Source organism: Eleutherodactylus coqui, chromosome 7, assembly GCF_035609145.1.
Source record: "Eleutherodactylus coqui strain aEleCoq1 chromosome 7, aEleCoq1.hap1, whole genome shotgun sequence".
Lineage (NCBI taxonomy): Eukaryota > Metazoa > Chordata > Amphibia > Anura > Eleutherodactylidae > Eleutherodactylus > Eleutherodactylus coqui.
The window spans coordinates 112167064-112186535 of NC_089843.1; the positions used below are offsets into that span (position 1 = coordinate 112167064).

Genomic DNA, 19472 nt, shown 5'->3' on the forward strand with positions numbered 1-19472 from the left:
AGATATGCAGAGCTCACACAACAAGATGTCCTAAACGCAGAAGCTCTGCCTCCGCATGTCTCAGGGCAAGAAGCGGAACCGGAGGCCCCCACTGAGGCGTGTGGAGTGGTAGAAGGTAAGACGGCAACTCTTTACACTGACTCCTGGAATGCATTTGGCATAGCTCATGATTATGGCCCAATATGAAGGGCCAGACAGCTTGTTACCTCAGCAGGACAGCCAATTAAGAATGATGCAGCAGTGCAGAATCCCATGGAAACCCTACTACTACTACCTGGCAATGGAGAATTCACACCGATTTCTACAATGGAGAAGCGAGAGATGACACCCTCGCCGACAACACAGCAAAGGCAGCGGCCCTCAAGCCGTGGAAGAAAGAAGAATAGATACTGACAGCATGAGTCAGTGATAAAAACTTTGGACTTTGATAAAAACTTTGGACTTTGATATGTCAAGGACTTTACAGTTTCAAGTCAACGAGGAAGGAAAGCAGATGGGCTAAAAGACGGGAGCGACAGAACAGGACGGCGTATGGCGAACAATCAACAGAACTCGCCTACAGAAGTCCCTGTCCCCCATGATGGCCCAACTGGTACACAGAATCAAAAGCAGCGATGACGTCGACACTGAACAAGAATGGGTGACACCTGGGTTCTCTGCAGCTGCTGCATCATTTGTCCAGTTAGCATGATCTTTGCCATATGCGAGTCCGGACAGAAGTAAGGTGGCCATATAACACTTGCTTTGACCACTCTACCCATTTCAGAGATTGCCAATTTGACCAAATTCAGCTCACACCTGTTGGGGAGCATGAATATGTGCTTGTTGTTGCTCGAGTCTTTTTCAGGTTGGAGGCCCACCCTGATACTAAGGTAAATGAGCAGACAACCACACAGAAGCTCATGAATGAGGTAATCTGCAGATACAGGGTACCGGAAGTGAATGAGATAAACGAAGGTACACACTTCACAGGTAAAATAATGTGACATCATGTCTGGAAAGTAATTGGACAGGGGAGTGTGCCTTAGTAAAGCCCTTATGCTCCTCCACATCCTGTCAGACAGCATTGAGGATAATGAGGTGACCCCCCCATAGTTACTCTATCTTGACCCAACTCTGCTGTGTTCTGTAGTTCCCTGTCATGTTGGTCTACCCTTGTTTTCCACATAGGTACGGCGGTTCCTTCCAGTCTTGTCACTAGGTAGTGTAGGGTCAGTGTAAGCGGCCTGGACGTGTTCACCATCAGGACTATCTCCAGGAGGGACATTGGTGTGGGTGAAGATCAGGGAGTCTCAATCCGTGCGTACCTGTGCACACTACTAGTATTGTAACAGCATATTAGAGTGAGAAGAGAGGCTCCTGGTGATAGTTTGGACCTACACGTGTGCGTTGACGTCATAAGACAGCCAAGGGGAGTACCTGACGAGTTTTTTAAATTTTTTCCTGATTATTATGGTAAATAAAATGTTGACTGGAATAATTATGTTTATTACAATTAAAAGTGATTTATAAGTTATACTAGGGACGCCTTATAGCGACTAGTCGACCAATAGGACCTACCTCGACTATGACTTTTCAAAATACAATGGCACTAGGTACGATTTTAGCCAAAAAAGGGAGTGTCTGTAAGATGATAGGGGAGACTTGTACCTACATTCCAGACAAAACGTGACCCGCAGGTAAAGACGCAGTTGCCATTAAGAAGCTGACCGCACTAACTAAAAAGAGCTAACCTTAGTCTGTTTTCCTCAGTAAGGTACCTAACAGGAGAAGGAAAAAAAATATATATAGAATAAGTTTTGAAACATTGTGTATTTAGAACACTGTGATAGGTTTTCGCTAAGATTTTGCTTTATTTTATCTGCAGTGCACTCTGCTTATGTCCACGCAACATACCGGTGTTACAACGCCCCTGGTCCTGTTACCTTGCTGCCTCTGGAAAAGGGAAGTGGGAATAATCACCTGGTAGCTCTTTCCTTCCAGACTGATAGATATGATAATGCACTTACTAATAAGACAAAGATTCAGTCATGTTGATCAGTAATTAGATGGTCCTGACTTTGCACTCTTGTTGATGAATCGAGGTAACGTGAAGAAGGCGGGGTTCTATACAAGTTATGCAGTGTTTACCTGAAATAGTAAAAGTCGCACCTCTCCTAACCTAATTATATTTGTCACCTTTATAGTCATCCTAATTTCTGTTTGTCGTTGCATACAGTGTATTCCGACCCTGATGACTGCCTGGTCCACCTGTCCCACTACGATGTCCAACAAAAAGCCCACTATCAGCGCAAACGTCGTCATCATGGATCCAGAATGTGATGATGTCGAACCATCCTATACCCCCATGACAGCAATAGCTCCAGTGTACAACACAATGCGAGTCTAGGGTCAGCGGTGGGGGTGGGACGGAGCAGGGCGAGTTTAGTGAAACAGATAGTTTCAAGGGGGGTCTGTGGTGGAAGCCCAGTATATATCTATATGGATCGGTGGGCCTTGGCAGTAGACAGTTGTCAATTTAACATTCTGTATACATATTTGCTTTCTGTCTTGCTACAAATATAATGTTCTTACAGTTATGCAATAGGTACTTCCGCTCATATGAAAATATCTGTTTTATAACTCTGCTGACATGGGGAAGCCAACATGAAACTTCTGTTCTCAAAACGCTGACAAGATAATATATAGTATAAACACGTCACGTTTTCCATCTGTTTTGCAACTTTGGAAGACAGTTAACTCATACATGGACAACCGCAGTCTGAAACAGCTACCGCAGAAATTACCCAAGCAATTTTACTGGAAACGTATGCAAATAACATGGGAGGTCTATGCTATTACTAACTCATGATGTAACCCAATTATATCGAAGTAACCACACGTGGGCCTAAGACAACCCAGTCATTTCATCCACCACCTGATGGCCAATCACAGATGACCGGAGGATGGAAGAATTGCAAGATGCTTATCCAATAATTAAACAATACGTTGTATCTATGTAATCTTTTGACCTGCCCAGATGTTAAACTCTTAAAAGAGGCTACACGTCCAACATTAAAGGAGAATTGAGGAAGCTATACATGCTGAACCTTGTGTCAGTGTGAAAACTTCTTATGCGCATTATCAATTCAGAATTAATATGGAAGGGTGTAAACATTCCAAATTGAGTAAGCCGTGGTTCCACAAAGGAATTCTACGACACCGGCAGGCTGCCGTGTCCTCAGTGTTGACCTAGCATTCTCTTCCTGGTGACGGCGCTTTGAATACCCCGCCCCCAGCAAGCGAGTGCTGTGATTGGATCACAAATCTAAGGAAGCTCCTGTAAAAAAAAAAAAAACAAATGCTGACAATAGAGGAGATTCCAGTTTGTGGGTTCTTTTCCGTGCCTGATAAATGAAAGCCGTGACTTGGCGGTGACCGTCCACTTCTCACCGTTTACCCTGTACTTGTTTTCAGCCATGTTATCGTTAAATGAGCTTTGACTTGGTTCTCATTGGATGACTCTGGCGTACATGAAGACAAACACTACAAGACGGTACAGTTTCCCCAGTAAGTTTATTTGGATTTTCCACAATACAGGACACCTCCAACATCAGTAGTAATTCAGTTGATTTGTAGTGTATTTATATAATATCAGAATGCCAAACTTCCTCTATGGCTAGTTTCACACGAGCGTAATATGGCTGCATTTGTGTGCCTGTGTTAGGCCGGCTTAACATGGGCAAAAGCGCATTTACGTGGTGGGCATGCTCCTATTGATGTCAATGGACAAATAAATTAGTTTAATATGTGCTATGTTCATGCGCAAAACGCACAAAAATAGAAATTGATGCATATTTTTTGGCGCAAACAAAATGCATGTGCAAATTACTCATGTGACAAACCCATTGAAATAAATGGGCTCTATTCACTGCATATTGCGCACAAACATCACATGCGCAATACGCTGCGCAAATGCATTTGTGTGGATAAGCCCCTACAGTCGCCAGTACTGACCGAACAGCGAGGGTCTAACGACCCCCAAGATGCTATCAGTTTGGAGCATTAGACTTTGTGGTTGCAATACACAGAAATGCACTCATATGCTGGTGTGAAGCTGACCTATAACTACCGCCATCATCCGTGCAGCAATCCTCGGTACTAATTAGTTCCTCAACAGAATCCCATTACGGAGAGTCACATGGTCTTCTCCCAGCCTAAAGATAGCAGACTTAAGGCTCATCATAATACCAATGCACTTGTCCAGGGATTCCGAAATGGAAGCCTCGTTGTGGGTCTGTTTCAGCGATGACCATTAGCTCCTTACTGATGAAACTTCTCAATACATTAAAACTTGGGGCGAAGCATCCATAGCCATCTTTATTGGCTAGTAGCTCCATAGTTTCCAGTTACATTTTAGTTTTGGCCATCATGTGTTATTGCTTATTTAGAGGTATCCCACTTTTAGGCCTTAGCACTACCAAGAGGAGGTTGGTGTAGCTGTGCTTTAACTATGGTTCATGCATACTGATCAAGATGAAGAGAAGTTTCAAATTCAATAGAATAGAGAGATGTTTTTGTTTTGTTTTTTTCCAAAAAGTTAGCGTTTTGGGGTGAAGGGGGTCTAGGCTTTTGTTCACATAAAAGATTACTTCTATTGGTTTGCACATTAAACAGATCAAATACAGTTAGCGTCCAGTGTCTAGCAGATTTATAAAGAACTCATTCTAGGGAAGGTAAGGAACTACACAAGTTAAGAGATGTGCAATTAGTGCAATTAGGAATCAAGTTTTTCCTCCACTTGCCTGGAACTGTTGAAACTGATTGAACATCGAGCAGAATATAAATACAGATGAACGTTTCCACTGTAACATCATATTTCTACTATCATGTACCGTAGGTAGAGCAGTCTAAACAGTTGGCAGAAGGTAATAATGGACTTGGGGAGGTTTTCCTAAAGCGTCATACCGTGCAAAGGCTCCACGACAAGAAATAAAATAGTCTTCACAGTTCATTATCAAAGTGGCTCTACCCACTGCAGGGTCGGTCTAATAACGGCTTGAACACTGCAAAACATTAGTGGATTAAAAGGGTTCCAGCATACAAAAAAAATAATAATTGCATAAACCACTTCACGCCATGGAACGGAGCATAAAATAATGGACAGATCCACTTTTGTAAGCTGTTTAGCTGAAGAGATGTCTGCCCCCTGCACCAAGTGCTATATGGCACATGTTTTTGGATTCGATGTTACTCATGAAAATGGCAGTATATCTCAATATGAGACATTGCTGCTTTAAGTGTTTCCTCGCGGAATATAACAGAGGAGTGTCAAAAGGAGAAAGAAGAAGAAATAAAATCTGTCCTGGAATGTACAAAAGTGAAGTGTAATCAGTTGACAGCATAAACACCTTCTATCCCCCAATAATAAGACACAGGGCAGCAAGTCTTGAGAAGGATGGTTCAATTCTGGGTCGTTTGCTGTTCTCAACAAGCATAAACTAAAGGAGTAAACTCCCGTGACAGACTTGCCCCCGATGTCACTTCCTTACACTGGATAAGGATATTACACTGCCCTCTATTGGCAACATTCCCAGCATATCATCTGCCCAGACAGGCACCTCAAATTACTGTAGATCTGCCCTTGAATTTGTACAAGAAGGGAGCCAAACATGTTGCCCAATAGAACACCTTTATCATTTTTGTCCACTTTGCCATACAACTCTTCCAATCAGGGCAGAGAGTCCTTCAGTAAGCTGACCTCCTCTTCAGTCTCCTGTCCGTCGTCTTCATCAATGGCGTTCAGTTGAACATTATTGACTCGGGATCGTGGTTTGCCATTTGGGCCATATGGCGGAGGATATCTTTTTTTGTGATAATGCCAAGGAGGCGTCTGAGAAGAAAAAAAAACATGCACGATTGAAGGAAGGAACAACAATCTTGGCTTATGGAGATACTAGAAGCATTAGGAAACAAGAAAGAGAATACACAGTTTCCATATCCATGAGTGACATAACATTAGACCACCACCAATTACACAAGTTATTGCTTCGAATTTGCTGATAAAATGTGGTAGGCTGCAACAGCAAAGAATTGCCGATTGACAAGCTGATTTAAGGATGATCACGGTATCCGTTTTTTAAAAAAAAAAAAACTTCTCCTGGAGAGCCGAGTTCTTTATCACCTGTGATACCTTATTGGATCAGCGCATAGAGGCGGGTCATATGTGCTCCGAATAAGTGTATCCAGATTATAAACAGCTCAGTAATTCTAGTCCGTTCCCCTCCTGAATATGCAGACATGAAATAAGAATCTAGAGAGAGATAATTAAATGGGTGAATAATGTGGAGGTTATCCTGGTACAGTATATTCAGATCTGTCCTTATGGGTAAATGATGTAATTGAGGTACACATTCATTTATCATTTACACTGTTTGACTATATAACGGAAGTGTTATTCCTAAGGATAGGTCATTAATAATTCATCAGGGGTCTGCCACTCAGGACCCCCAGCGATCAGCTGATATCACTGGGGACGGAGCAGGAAGCAGATGGCGCTGTTCACACTGCAGCTGCCCGACAGCTGGCCTAGTATCAACTAATCGCCGGGTGTCTTAAGTGGCGGACTTCCGCAGGTCAACTCTTCACCTATCCAAGGGACAGGTCATCAATAGTAAAGTCCCAGAAAACCCCTTTAAGTTACAACTGAACAGTCTTTTTACTAGTCTGCTTGTGGATACATCTGTAGAATATCAATAGTGTACATTGTACCAAGTGGCCATGACAAGGCTCCGTTCACATTGGTGTCATGGTTTCCGGTTTTAAATGGTTCACAACTTTTCAAACAACTTGTGTTATGTGATAGCCAGTGTGATAACTAGCAAACATGCAACCCACTTCATTTACCTAAAATGAAGTTTTTATGCTAAAAAAAAATATCTCTCTAAACTGTTGGCCACTAAGGGTCTCACTTCCTTCTAATTCGCTGTCCACCGCCCATTGAGACGTGTGTGTGTGTGTGTGTGCTGGGGAGTGGGTTGCTGCTTCCCATAGAGGTCTATGGAAAGAAAAGAAAAAAAAAGGGGGAGGAAGGAGAGAGAAGCAGAGACAGACAGAGATACCGCTGTAGCCAAAAGTGTTGACCGTGTCACATCTACACTGCTCAGTACTTCTCTACAATGTCCTCCATGATGCTGTTACAGAGAGATGGAGAAGATATCCTGCTCTCCTGTATGTGTAGTGCATGTAGCCATCACAGCAGCTAGTCTCCACCCAACATCTCAGAGAAAACTGAGAACTGGAGATAAAGTCTGAAGAGAGGAAAACTAGTGAAGCATGCAGGATTCAACTCATAATGGCTACAAGTAGTGTCACTCATTTGCACACACGACCGCTTGTGAAACGTCACCTGAAGAATCTTATACGGTTTAAAAAGGATCCTTGATGAATACGATGGATTCATTTCAATATGGAAACTTGATGGAATGGAACTGAAACACCAATGTGAACATTGCCGCAACACAATCCTCCGATTATACTGATTTGAGCTTTTCAAAGACCTCTACCAGGATAACACCACAAAGCAGAACATATTGAGCAGATGCCCTTGTTATTCTGGTTAGTACTTCCCCTTGTAAGAGGAGGCATGAAATTCTTCTGTATTAGAATCAAACTGGACAAAGCAGGGGACACTACAGCTGGTCAATGTGAAATGAAGGCTTTACAGCTGCAACATAGTCAAAGCAACCAGCAGAATAGAACACGATGGTGCAGGGTGGTCTTCAGTGCATTCATGTATGGAAATCTACAGCAAAGCTTTTGGTCCATAAGGGGCTAGACTAGCTTTTTGAGCACCAATTATTCTACCAAGTATTTTTTCGGAACATATCAGGACTTCTCAACTAGAACATATAACCCAAGGAAGTAGCACAGAGGTCATGAGGTGAGGAATGATGGTGCTAATGCTAACTAATGCACTCAGCTTAACAATGCAAAGCTATGAAATACTGGGACTTTCCACTAAGGTGAAACTAACACAGAAACGGGGTCATATACCTTTTATATTCTTCATGTCACATCCATCATCCGTGATCCTCTCTTTGGTGTCGATGATTATATGTATACAGTATATAAAGTCAGGACTGCAGGAATACCATTTGCTTACACTAGACCATCAGTAATAACAGTCCCGGACACCAACTCTACATGCCCTTCTGAATGCTGCCACCCAACTGGAACCTACTGATTGGTTGGCTACCCACAATGTCTGTTCACGTGGTGAAATAGGCGTCAGATTTTCCACAGATTCGGTTTCTAAAACTGCGTCATAAATCCCTGGCCAAGTTGTGTATTTCTGCCATGGATCCGCACGGCTATGGGTAAAATCAATGTATGGAATTTCTGATGCGGATTCTACATTAAGAAGTGACATGTTACTTGTTTTCTATTTCTATTTATGATGCTAAATAGAAATCCGCATCATGAAGAAAGCAACACAACATTTGCTACAAATACATGGGACATTATAAGCAGATTTTGGCACGGATTCCGTGCTCAAAATCTGCTGTGTGAACATATCCTAAAGGCTGCAAGCACACAAAAACCCCATTATCTCCATCTTCTTGTATTAGCCACTCTCATATGCTAGGACTGGATTAAAGGTAACTGGATAAGGCCGCCTGCACACGAATGGATTTGCATCCGCACCGCGGTTTCACAGCAAATACAGTTCATAGCAAGCTATGTAATATAGATTCATTCTGCACACACATGGAAACAAACTGCGATTTCTGCGAACAGAGAAAAAAATTGCAGCATGTTCCATTTTGGTGCGGTGTCCACACAGACGGCTTCCATTAAAGGCAATAGAAGCTGTCCAACCCGCAGCCTATCCGCCACTGACACGGCGGAAAGGGCGAAGGTTCCGTGTCATCGCCTAGCGACTGTACTGGAAAAAAAGAAACAAAAAGCTGTACACCCACCTCACACAACTGATCACAATGGAGCCAATAAGGAAAACTGACTATTACATAAAAGTGAACTAAAGGAACTCTGATGTTATGCTGCACATTTAGTACAATGCCCTGAGGTCTAGTCTCAATAACAGGAAAATCCTTATTGTAAAGGCCCATCTAGACCCAACGATTCTCGCTCAAAAATTGCTCAAAGCCGTCATTTGAATCGTTGGGTCTAACTGCACGGACATCATGCAGTTTTCGTTAACGAGTCATTCGCCATTCTCTTTCAGCACGCCGAGGTCTTAGCGGTATACCGCTGATACTATTGTTTCAGCTGGTATCCCGCTCTAGGAACACAGCGCTCCAACTGTGTTCTGTATACCCCGCTCGGAGCGCTCAACTGTATACCAGCTGAGCGCTCAGAGAAGACAATAGCTGTATACAGAAGACAAGCGGCCCTGTTTGTCTTCTGCATACCCTGCTCGGAGTGCTCAGCTGTATACTAGCTGGCCGAGCATTATCTGCTGGAAAGTGCCTCTTGGAAGCCGCCATGAGAGGAACACATGTGGCTGCAGGATGTCCTGAACATATTGCTGAGCAGTCATTGTCCCTCGTTCCACTACTTGGGGGGACCAACTGTTATATGTGATGGCCCTCCCTTCCAGACCATCACACAAGCAGTGGGGGGCAGTGTGCCGCTCAACAGCAAAAGCAGCATTGAGGCGCTCACCCCGAGGTCTCCAGACAGGAACACGAACAGGAACCTGGATTCCTTGCTCTAGTCTAGACAACCTGGTTTCACTCGGTAGTAGTCCAGTTTAGACATTCACAACACCACTGCAAACAGAGGTGGCGCATGGTGGGTGTTAAAAGGCAGTATATGTAACGGGCATCATGAGACCAAATGTCCTTCAGCCAAGGGGCCTGTAACGATGGTGCCACCTGTCTCTGGATGGTGGACTACAAAACAGTTGGAGCTGCTCGTGATTGTCGAGCAATCAAGCAATCCGCTCTCCTGGTGGTCTGTCGAGGGTCTCCTGAGCCCAGACACCTTGTGCGTTTGCCCTCACACATCTACTGGTGCCAACACCTTCTAACACTCTGGTCAGAACGCCCCAAGTGACGGGCAATTTATCAATACAGCCATCCAGCTTCTTGTATTCTAATAATATCCCCCTCTCAAATTCTGTTAACAGGATGAAATCTCTTGGATTGTGGTCAACAAGCTCTACACAAGCAGAAAAAGAGGTCCGCTACACACAAATAGACTCTGAGAGCCTTTTTATAGGCCAAGCGATAAAACCACTTTTAGGACCTCAGGTGACAAGACCGTTCATCTATTCACACCACAACTTTAATCATTTACATATCTGCCTGAGATGTAACTGCATGCTGAGTTTTGCAGCAAAATGACAACATCTAGTAGGTGCATGATTTTTTTGACAAAGTGTACATCCGCCTAAAGGCTCTTTTACACGCAACGATTATTGCTTAAATGGCTGAACAAATGAACGGATTGATATTTCAGCATTAAATTAATTGCACCTAATCATCTCTATTTTCTCTCAAAAGCTAAAGTAAACTCAGTAGCAGCTGTTGGCTCAGGTGGACGTGTGTTTATCTGGCTGGTAGGATTCCATTGTTTTCTCCCAGCAGAGTAAACAGTGTACTCATTGTGTATGGAAGGCAAACAAAACCCATCCTGCAGCTCCTCAAAAGACTGGGCAAATTCCATTCAAATTAAACATCTTTTGAGCAGCCGAACAATAGTTTTTATGCTGGCTAAAATCCAGCGACTAACGACAAGTGAACAAATAGTGCACGACTGCCCGCGTTTACACGTAACGATTATCACTCGCTTTTGGCTGTTTGAACACATTGTGAGCGATAATCGTTGCATGTAAAAGAGCCTTAAGGTGTGACCCTGATTTTGAACAATAGGTACGCTTAAAGGGATATAGATTCAACGCAAATAAGCAGTCATTCAAAACTAGCCCTAACTGCTAAGCACAAAGATTTGGTTCATATAGCATGAAACTAAAGGCGATCCCTACTTTATCATAATAGCTGCCTTTTATGTGGCTATCTGTAATAGGTAAGCAAATGGCAACCCTGCAGCCTAGACCAGTCAACAAGTTCCCTTCCTTTTAACTTGTCTAGTGCAAAATAAAGGACTGACTATAGGATTTCACACACAGATAAGTGTGATAATAGCCTTTATTGACACGATACTGGAGACCTTCCTAGCAGGTCAGACTGTGATGTTCGCTCTTACCACTTCTGGAATAGATTTTTGGATCAGCCAAGATCACATTCATATAACATAAAATGTGCTGGAAGGGAAAATACTTGGCTCACCTCTGTAAGTGCTTGTGGGCATAATATAAATATATCCACTAGTAAAAACCTAAATGTCATTGTCCCAGTAGGCGACATGCCCTGTTCAGACCTGCTCTAATTTAGGATTTTTAGAGAGCTTTCAGCGTGAAGTGGGAAGCATGATGGTGGCTGCGGTAAAGACTGGTGCTTACTAGGTTGCTTTGCTAATCAGAAGCTTCTGCTGCCTGCAATGCTCAATATTCGGGGATGGCTTTTGGTCTAGACAGTCCGAAGTGCAGTGGCTGCTATCAATGTGCTCTTCAGCAGACCTGGTGAGGTGTGTGAACAGTTGACAAAATTTCATGCTTCCTGCCTTCTAAGTAGTGACTACAAGTTACAGGCGCTTTGACTAATCACCAGGGGTTCCACGTGCTGCTTTAGATGCTCGAGATGTTCTAATATGTTCTTCTTTGTGATGATCCCCAAGACAGTCCTGAAACAGATCATGTTATGCTAATAACTGAGTTTGAACTACAAATGGAGAAAACAAAAAGAATGAAGCAACATAAAATAATGGCAATGTTATGGAGTGATGAGTGGAATGGTTGACGTACAACCGCCGCTCGGTCACAGATAAAATGCAAATAAAGACAAAATCAGACATTTTCAGTGTAAACCAGGGGTGGTCCTTAGCATTAGTAGCCCGCGGCTATCATGGGTGAGACAACGCAGGCCTACAAGAGCTATATGTATGTTACAAGTAGGGATTAGTTGGCATCTATAGTATGTAGTGTGGTTCCATCCTAGTTGTATCTAGCAGGAGATGAAGTTACACAAAGCACTGCAATGAACCGACAACTTGTTAGAACAGCAGAACAACTATAGCATTGATATAATAAGACGTATTACATTTATTATCAATTTGTCCAGGAAAAATTATTACAATTTCTAGGTGGACGTCTAACATACACTGGATGGCCACTTTATTAGAGACACCTGCCTTTCATAAATAGAGCTCGCTAAGAAAATTAAACATGTCCAGAGTATACTGCGAGGGTAAAACATCCAGCGTGGATGGAACCAACTCATCAATGAAAATGGGTCAGAGGAAGATGTCAAGAATCCTTCTGGGGAACGGGGGCAGCAGAATATAATGCTGGGGCCCCAAATTCACAATGTATTGTTCCTTATATGGATGAGATAGAACAGCGGACAACCACTGCTGTCTAATAAACAGGAATGGAGGCCTCCGGTGGGCAGAAAAGCACAAAAGTGGGCACTAAGCAGCGGGAATATCACCTGGTCAGTTCAGAGCACATCAGTAGCTCCACATCTAGTTTGTGCCAACTGCAAGAAGCTCCGGTCCACAAGGGCCACCATTCCTGCAGAACGACTTCATCACTTGGTGGAAGCCATGTCACAACAAACTGCTGCGGTTCTGAAGGCCAAAGGAGGTTCAACACTCTATTAGATGGCCAGTTCTAATAAAGTGGCCATTCAGTGTATATAGCACCGAATATATCATACCACAATCCACGGGATATATGGATATATATATATATATTACTATAGCTAGCAATCAAGGATTTTCTCAAGGCTGGTTTCACACACTGCGCTTAAATTGTTTTGGGGTTTTCTTCAGCCATTACCAAAAAATTATGGCATATGCCACGGTTTTCATTAAATTGTGGAAAAACACAAATTGACTGCAACATTTGAACTCAGCCGAAGGGAAATAATTTAGAATAAATGAATTCTTGTACCCCTCTTCCAACAAGAGAGCTCTGCCTGGATATCAAGGAATCATAACAAAAAAGGAATCCCCTGCCAATGCTTCCCCATGGTCACATGGCTCTCCGCCCCTCTATCACACCGCCATTACTGCAGCACTCTGTAGAGCTCCACTTCAGCATACCCCAGAAGTTTTATCCAGGCCCAAACTGTAAGTGGTTAATAAATAAGGCCACGGTTAGTAAACGGGTGGTGGAAATATTATTCTAATGAGAGCAGGAGATATTAGTGAGTGTGCCGGTATTACCTGCACGGCCGTTTTGCATTAGACCAAGCGATGATGGAAAAAGCGGCAAGCTATTAGTGATGGGCCCACAACCATACACGTCTGCTCAGATCCTCCTGTACTCCATCCTTTAGGAAGGGTTACATGACCACATAGAAGCTGCATACACGCTAGTGTCGGGAGCTTACATTCTCTTATCTGCCCTTATTATACGGGTCCCTATGGTTTATAAGGACCGATGGGAGAGCCGGACACAAGTGTGCATGCAGCCTAACACAACCGGCCTCTTCTACATACACCCACACAGGGCATATTACCCACTGCAGAAAAATCTGCGCCAGATTCACGGCAATATCCCCATGTGTTACAGGCGAGTTCACCCTACTTGTTTGAAAGGGTGAAATAGAAGGTGGTTAAAATCTGCAGCATAAATAGACATTCGTGGATTTAAAAAATCACCAAAGCAGCTCAAATTTATCCTGCAGATTATTTTTCTCCGCAGCTTGTGGATGAGATCTCCTAAGGGCTCCTCCATGCTTGCACTGTAATACTCTGCAGATAGTCTGCATGGAAATATACGCCAAAAAATACTCAGTATATGAGCCATTTAGGTGCTTTCTTAGTAATTTTCTACCCACAAATACAACTTTATATGGCGTCAACGGCCATAGTTCCATCAATGTAATCAAACAATGTAGTATCGGAAAAATCCTTCATGCTACTTGTCCAAAAGGAAACAAACTAGATGTCACTAGTCAAAACGAGGGATCCAGCGTTCTATCTCAATGGTGTCCTGTACTGAAATAGATGACTGGCGTAGGAAGGCATGGATGCACGACACAATGGTATCGGGCCCGGAACATGGATTTCAGTTTTATATTGGTGCCCTCGTAAGAGAGAGAGAGTGAATGCCAATTGCACAGTAGCTTGTGAGAAGCAGAGATCCCCTTTGTGTAGTGCATCCATAGCTGCCTATTCAAGTACGCTATTGGTATGTCAATAAAGAACACCAGTGCCGAGATGTAGGGCTGGATCCGGCTTTTGGACTTCTCCCTGTACAATGAAGTATTTAAAGAGGACCTGTCGTGGTTTAGTGGGGCTGACAGTATAGCTTCGCAGCCTGGGCCTTGCCGACTCGTTATTTTTTCATGCTCGCCTACAGGCACCTCAGACTCTCCATCTGTCATGGGGCCGGTCTCCACCTCTCACTGTTAAAGAGCGACAGCAGACTGGACTGACAGACATCCCCCATTGACAGTGAGTGGTGGAGACTGCTAAACTTTACAGTCACAGTGCTGGCAGCCAGACCCAAGAGCCTGTATAGGCAAACGGAGGAAAGTATTGTAGTGAGGGGGAAGACAGGCACCAAGCTATGCAGCCAGCCATGTGACTTTACACCGTGACAGATCCTCCTTTAGTATCTTATATACACATGCCATCCTCCTTTTCCAAGATCTTTGCTTGCAGCAAAAGGGAATATGCTTGTTTAAAGCATGCAATCAGAAGAGCGCAGAACTGAGCACTTCTGCCCCCTTTGCTCCAGCAATTGGTGGGGGTCTTCGCAATTGGACCAGCCAAAAAATAAAACTGCTAGTATGAAAACTTCTAAGAAATGATGGGGGCGCTTTAAATTCTAAAAACAGTCGTCTCCATCACAATTCTTTAACCTGTAGTTCATAGAGGATGCCCCAAGGCCTCTCATCATAGGACTCCAGGTCAGGCAATAAGCCAATCTTGTGATAAAACATGACATTTTAAAGATAAGCTCCATCTTTTCACACCCCGCTCTGAGAGCAGCACAAGCTAGTGACAAGCGCGCAGATTACAGTATTAGGTCTACTGTGTATATACCTGCGCAGTAGTTTGGGAAGAAACTTGCATTTTATCAGTAGCAGCCAGCCATAGGACTACAGGAAGTAGTCCTCCATATTCCCATGCTGCAGGCTACCCCGCCCTCTCTGCCTATAACTGTACATAGTGAGATAGCTGGCAGTCAGTGGCTGGGGTGTAGGGCACGTGGCTCTCTGCAGCTCATGAATATCGAGGACTAGTCCTAAATGTCTGGCTGCTACTAAAAAAATGCAAGTTTCTCCCAAACTACTACCCAGATACACACAGTAAACAATGGTGCAATCAGCATTACGGTCACTACCTTGTGCTGCTCTCAAAGAGGGGTGCAGAAGGCTGCTGACAGATTCCCTTTAACTACTTCTCTACTGTGCAAAACCAAACTTTTTCAGACTAACGATCCCACTAGAAATGTTGTATTAATACAGTTTACAGGAAGTATTTAAAGGGACTCTGCCACTATGTAGAAGTGTGTGTCGTAGGCAATGACCGGCTGGGAGGACTTGTACTTCCCATATGACATGCGCTTTTGAATGTAGCTCCAGAAGAGCTCACCGCTGCCAAGCGCAGGCTGAAGCACTAAACTATCTTACAGATCTTCTTCCTTACAAGCAGTTATGTCTGGCGACAGATACCCTAGTCGCCCAGCTTCTTCCCCTCGGCCTACTACCTGGAGTGCTCAGTAACTCACCCATTGTGTGTGACAAGGCACTGCCTGAGCCCCAGCTTGCGGAATATATCCACCACTATCTCCATGGGTGTGTGGTCCGTCACAGTAAATGGGCTCATGTCCAGAATGCTGCGCAGTTTTAGGGGTCGAGGGCTTTCTGCGGGGAGGGATGGCGTGTGCTGGGCAAAGCAGACACGGGAACTTCCAACAATACCCTCCTGCTTCTTCCTTGCGTTTTCTAAAAAGAGAATTCACAATTAAACGCTTCTCACCAGCCAAGAATGACCACATCCCCACAAGATATTGCCTTTTATGTATCTGCCATACAGATCAATACAGCCTCTAGGTATAGCTACCCCGAAATATCATCAATACAATAGAAACCAAATGTCTATGGGCGGATGTATGGGCAGAGAGACGCTTGTCTGTGTGTGGCTGTTCACAAGTAGCGGGTAAGTACTAATGGTGCACTGGGTAGTCATCTCTGCCTCTCCCATAGCAGGTAAGTACTAATGGTGCACTGGGTAGACATTTCTGCTTCTCCCATAGTGGGTAAGTACTAATGGTGCACTGGGTAGTCATCTCTGCCTCTCCCATAGCGGGCAAGCACTAATGGTGTACTGGGTAGTCATCTCTGCCTCTCCCATTAACGGGTAAGTACTAATGGTGCACTGGGTAGTCATCTCTGCCTCTACCAGGAGAACAGGGTCTTTTGATCCATCTAGAGTGCAGATTAGGGAAAAAGGGAGGCCCAATTCTCCCAATAGGCAGAAGGCCCAGAAGGGAAACCTGTTCCTACCAGGCAGTTATAGTATACCCTGCGTATATGCCCAGAAAGGTCTTAGATGGTAATACTCCTCTAAGTATTGTTGTAGCACTCGGGAAGGGTTCAGTATGAGAATGTGGTCCTCAGACTAGAAAAGATTGTGGACCCCTGTTCTGGACAAAGGGTGAGCATGTAAAAGCTGGCCATTACAATTAATACAGCACTGACCAGGTATATGGAGGAGGAGGGGGGGCACGATCATCCATGTGAAAATGTGAGTATTATGACGAAATTACAAAAATGTTACTTACCGATCGCTAGTGTTAAATCTCTTCTTAATGCAAAGCCAACAAGTCGTTGTGATTCCTTAGACATGATGACAGGGAAGCCATTGTAGCTAGTTTCATTGATCAAGCTTTCGATATCGTCGACCGTCATGTTATCCTGTGTGAGCACGGCTAGTGGGGGGTCATTCCTCCTCGGCCTCATCACATCACGGGCCAGGGTGGTGTGTGTGAATTCCTCTTTTGCGTCCAAAAATGGATATCCATTGAGCCGTATGTGCGATTCATAGATCCCTTCACGGCCAAAGGCATCTCCCACCCACTTACTGGTCATTACAGCCGCCATCAATGGCACAATGTATTCCAGGCCTCCTGTCAGCTCAAACACAATCACAACCAGAGACACGGTCATCCTGGTCACGCCACCTATACAAAGTACAAATCAAACAGGTTTACACTTCTCATCGCTTATTATCCAAGCAGTGCAGTTTGGGATTTGTCAGCTTGCAGATTTATCTTTATGCATCAAGGGAACCCATTTATTGAGCTACAACATCGATCAGATCTTCATATTGCATATAGCGACCCTTCAGTTTTGGGACAAAATGCTGGCCTGGATTTGGTGGGGTTATAATACTTGTGGTTGACCTTCTTTGCAGTCCCTTTTTTCCACCAGTATGGAACCTTGTTTTCAATAGCCGCCATTTTTTAACAAACCCACACTATGCTCTGCTCTGTGATTGGTCAGTGCTAGCAAGTCAAAGAGCAAGTATGATGCACATCTTGAACAGAAGAACATGGGACCAGAAACTGGTGTAATGGAGGGTTGGCAGAGAACTACAAGGAATATACCTCCTCCAGGCCTGGGACTGAATTTTGTCCATAAAACAGAGGGTTTGTTTTAATTTTGTTTTGAAAGTCAGCAAGTTATTCTAAGAGAAAATTTAAAAGAGTTACTTAAAGGGGTTTTCCAGGCAGCACCCGACGTCAGTGCCAGTGTACTGACCCGTGTAGTGGCTGGCCCTCGTAATTGCAGATGCAGTTCGCATTGAAATCAATAGGAGCTGCACCTGCAATTTCGAGCGCTGGCCACCAGACAGGTGTCAGAGCAGCAGCTTCCGCTCCAACCCCAGAGCATTCCGCACGGACAGCAGGCGCTGCCTGAAAACCTTTTTAAGCACATGTCAATCTCAAGTTAATTCTACCATTTTGTGTGGGAAGATGGCATTTAGCTTAAATAAGATATTTTGCTGGCACCGACCACTCATCTCAAGCGCGGCCTCTTTTTTTTTTTGGTTATATATGCAAAATAAATCCTGACCCAAACTCGCTTGTAACCAATACTTAATAGACATAATATAGAATACCTGTGAAGCACCTAAAGAGTTAACAGACTTCATAAACACAATTTGGAAAGCTTTGAGAAGAGTTGAGTTGGGAGTATATCACTATTTGTTATGTTGGTGCACGGGGAAGAGGTTGTCCTGAGAATTTACATCTCCAACAACCTTTCTGATGTCCACAACTACATACATAAATGGAGGGGTGCGTACTAGATCATTCCAACATAGAAGTAGACATCTGGGAAATGTTATTTACTAGAGATGAGCGAGCATACTCGCTAAGGGCAATTACTCGATCGAGCATTGCCCTTAGCGAGTACCTGCCCGCTCGGAAGAAAAGATTCAGCTGCCGGAAGAAAAGATTCTCTCTCCCTCTTTCCCCCCCGCTCACTGCCGCAACTCACCTGTCACCCACACCGGCAGCCGAACCTTTTCTTCCGAGCGGGGAGATACTAAGGACAATGCTCGATCGAGTAATTGTCCTTAGGAGAGTATGCTCGCTTATCTCTAATATTGTGTGGTTTGAGCAGCTCTCTTACAAGCAGAAACATGTAAAGATTGACAATTGTGAATTTTTCTAAATCTTTTGGAAAATTTTAGTTTTACGTATAAATATAAAAACTTTGACAAAAATTAAACCGCTAACAAAGTACAATGTGCCATGAAAAAAAGTCAGAATTGCTTGAATAAGTAATAGCATTCCAAATGTTATTACCACAAAGTGACAAGTGAGAATTGAAAAATGGGGTTTGATCAGGACGGCCAAAACTGGCTTCAGTGGGAAGGGGTTAATGTTATGGCCAATTAGTGTGGGCGCGTAGATTTTAAAATACATGTACATATGGAGATCTACACACACACAGTTTCACGTGTGACAGTTTTCACTTTTGGGCTGGGGTCACACGGGACCGAAATCCTGCTGAAATCTCGCGGAATGACCGCGCAGAAATACCGCGAAATTTCCGCAGGAGAAGTGCAGCTTCAAAACCCGCGGCCTTTTATCACGGATTTTGAAGTGGCTTTGCCGCCTGCATTTCGCTGCGGCCATCTCTCCCCATAGAGAGGAGAGCGGCTGCTGCAGAATTGGGGAAAGAATCGACATGCCGCGGCTTTGAATTCCGTGCAGCATGTTCATTTCAGCGTGGCTTGGCCCCAGCATGTGGATGAGATTTTTGCAACTCTTGTCCACTTTGCTGCTTTATCCCGGGATAGAAAGCCGCGGGTGGAATTTCCGTGTAGGAAGTCCGCAGCAATTATGCCCCATGTGAACCCAGCCTTAGGGCAGGCTG

General features: G+C 44.0%; 1 protein-coding gene across 4 annotated transcripts in view; it reads right to left on the reverse strand.

Annotated features, from left to right (window-relative positions):
- Nucleotides 1–3536: 3536 nt before the first annotated feature.
- CLCN3 (chloride voltage-gated channel 3) overlaps nt 3537–19472 on the reverse strand; it is a 61703-nt gene continuing 45767 nt past the window's right edge. For 2 of the 4 annotated variants that reach the window (XM_066573537.1, XM_066573538.1), the window contains 4 exons: nt 16868–17266; nt 15812–16028; nt 11673–11748; nt 3537–5872 (listed from right to left, as the gene is read on the reverse strand). In XM_066573537.1, coding sequence (XP_066429634.1) covers nt 5711–5872; nt 11673–11748; nt 15812–16028; nt 16868–17266 — 854 coding nt within the window. In that variant the 3' untranslated portion in view covers nt 3537–5710. The remainder of the gene's footprint in view (nt 5873–11672; nt 11749–15811; nt 16029–16867; nt 17267–19472) is intronic. The other 2 variants (XM_066573539.1, XM_066573540.1) reach the window with 1 other exon arrangement.